The 1,562-nt window shown below is 49.6% G+C and overlaps 1 protein-coding gene across 1 annotated transcript; it reads left to right on the top strand.

The window, feature by feature from the left end:
* Positions 1-275: 275 nt before the first annotated feature.
* On the top strand, positions 276-1,105 carry LOC121991282. Its single transcript, XM_042545293.1, has 2 exons — positions 276-360; positions 498-1,105. Exons 1-2 carry the CDS (start codon positions 276-278, stop codon positions 1,103-1,105), a joined length of 693 nt encoding a protein of 230 aa, XP_042401227.1.
* The last annotated feature ends 457 nt before the right edge of the window (positions 1,106-1,562 follow it).

Below are 1,562 nucleotides of genomic sequence, written 5' to 3'. Positions count from 1 at the left end.
TATATGTTGGATCGGAGGACGTAGAGTACATCCTTTAGTAAGTGCACCAAGGCTCCTGTTGAAGCCATCTGGGCGGTCGTTCGTTGGCTCGAAAGATTTTTCTGGCCAGATATTTTTTGCCTGCCCTCCAAGAGGATACCGCTCGGACAGTAACCACCTGCATGTCTTGCCAAAAATATCACAACATCTCTCACCGGTCGACCGAGGAGATGAAGGCGTCCACAGTGTCTTGTCCGTTCGACCAATTAGGCATGAGCATCGTTGGGCCATTCCCCATGGCGACCGCTCAGCGAAAGTTCCTGCTCGTCACGGTGGATTACTTCTCGAAGTGGGTAGAGGCTAAACTGCTGGCTAAAATAAGTGAACAAATGATAATCAAATTCATCTAGCAGAATATCCTGTGTCGGTTTGGTATCCCCCACCGACTCGTCTCGGACAACGGGAGGCAGTTCGCTGGTCGAAGTTTCAGGAAATGGTGTGAAAACTATGACATTCAGCATACCTCCACCTCTGTGGCCTACCCCCCAAAGCAAAAGGTCAGGCGGAAGTCATCAATCGGGAGATCCTCAGAGGCCTACAAGCCCAGCTCGACCACACGAGAGGCAGCTGGATTGACGAGCTCCCCAATGTTCTATGGGCGCTCCGTAAGACTCTGAAGGAGACGATTGGCGTAACACAATTCCATCTGGTGTATGATGGGGAAGCGGTGGTCCCCATGGAGGTCAAAGTAGAATCTGACCTAGTTCATCTCTACGATGAGGGGAACACCAAGTGGAGGCACATGGAGCTCGATTTGATGGACGAGGCATGGGGCAAGGCTCCCATTCGGCTGATGGCATACCTGCAGCGTATAAAGCAGAGCTACAACCAGAGGGTGATCCTAAGATCCTTCCAAGTCGGCGACCTGGTCTGGAAGAGAAGCAAGCCGGTCGGCGACGTCAACAAACTTGAGGCACCTTGGGTGGGACCTTACAATGTCGTACAAAAACTCCGCTCGAGGCCTACTACCTGGAGGACAAAGACGGAAGACAGCTTGAGCGGCCGTGGAGCCCGAATCATCTCCAACCCTATAGGGCTAGATGAGAGGTGCGCGAGTGAACATTAATGTAATATGTATGTGTGTCTTGGTGATGTAGGACAGATATTAATAAAAGCACAAGTATCCCAAAATCTTGAGCTGATCGACCAAGTTAAAAGTCGAGCTACGACTATAAACTCTTGTCTACACATTACAACCATCGAGTGACGACATTAAACCCCTATCTTCATCAACCATTGAGCGACGACGTTAAATCCTAGTCTTCATCAACGGTCGAGAAGCGACGTTAAATTCTGGTCTTCGTCAACTGTCGAGTGGTGATGTTAAACCCTGGTCTTCGTCAACCTCGAGCGGCGATGTTAAGCCATGGTCTTCATTAACCGTCGAACAACGACGTTAAATCCTAGTCTTCGTCAACCGTCAAGCGACGACGTTAAACCCTGGTCTTTGTCAACCGTCAAACGATGATGTCAAATCCTGATTTTCATCAACGATCAAGTGACGACCTTAAACCTATGTCTAC

This window comes from Zingiber officinale, chromosome 6B (genome assembly GCF_018446385.1).
Source record: "Zingiber officinale cultivar Zhangliang chromosome 6B, Zo_v1.1, whole genome shotgun sequence".
Classification (NCBI taxonomy): Eukaryota; Viridiplantae; Streptophyta; class Magnoliopsida; order Zingiberales; family Zingiberaceae; genus Zingiber; species Zingiber officinale.
The sequence above is the reverse complement of the archived record's forward strand: the minus strand, read 5'-3'. Positions and strand labels throughout refer to the sequence as shown.

Coding starts and splice junctions, on each gene's coding strand:
- LOC121991282 (XM_042545293.1), top strand. CDS start 276: ATGGCGACCGCTCAGCGAAAGTTCCTGCTCGTCACGGTGGATTACTTC. Junction 361..497: donor TAAACTGCTGGCTAAAATAA/GTGAACAAATGA, acceptor TATGACATTCAG/CATACCTCCACCTCTGTGGC.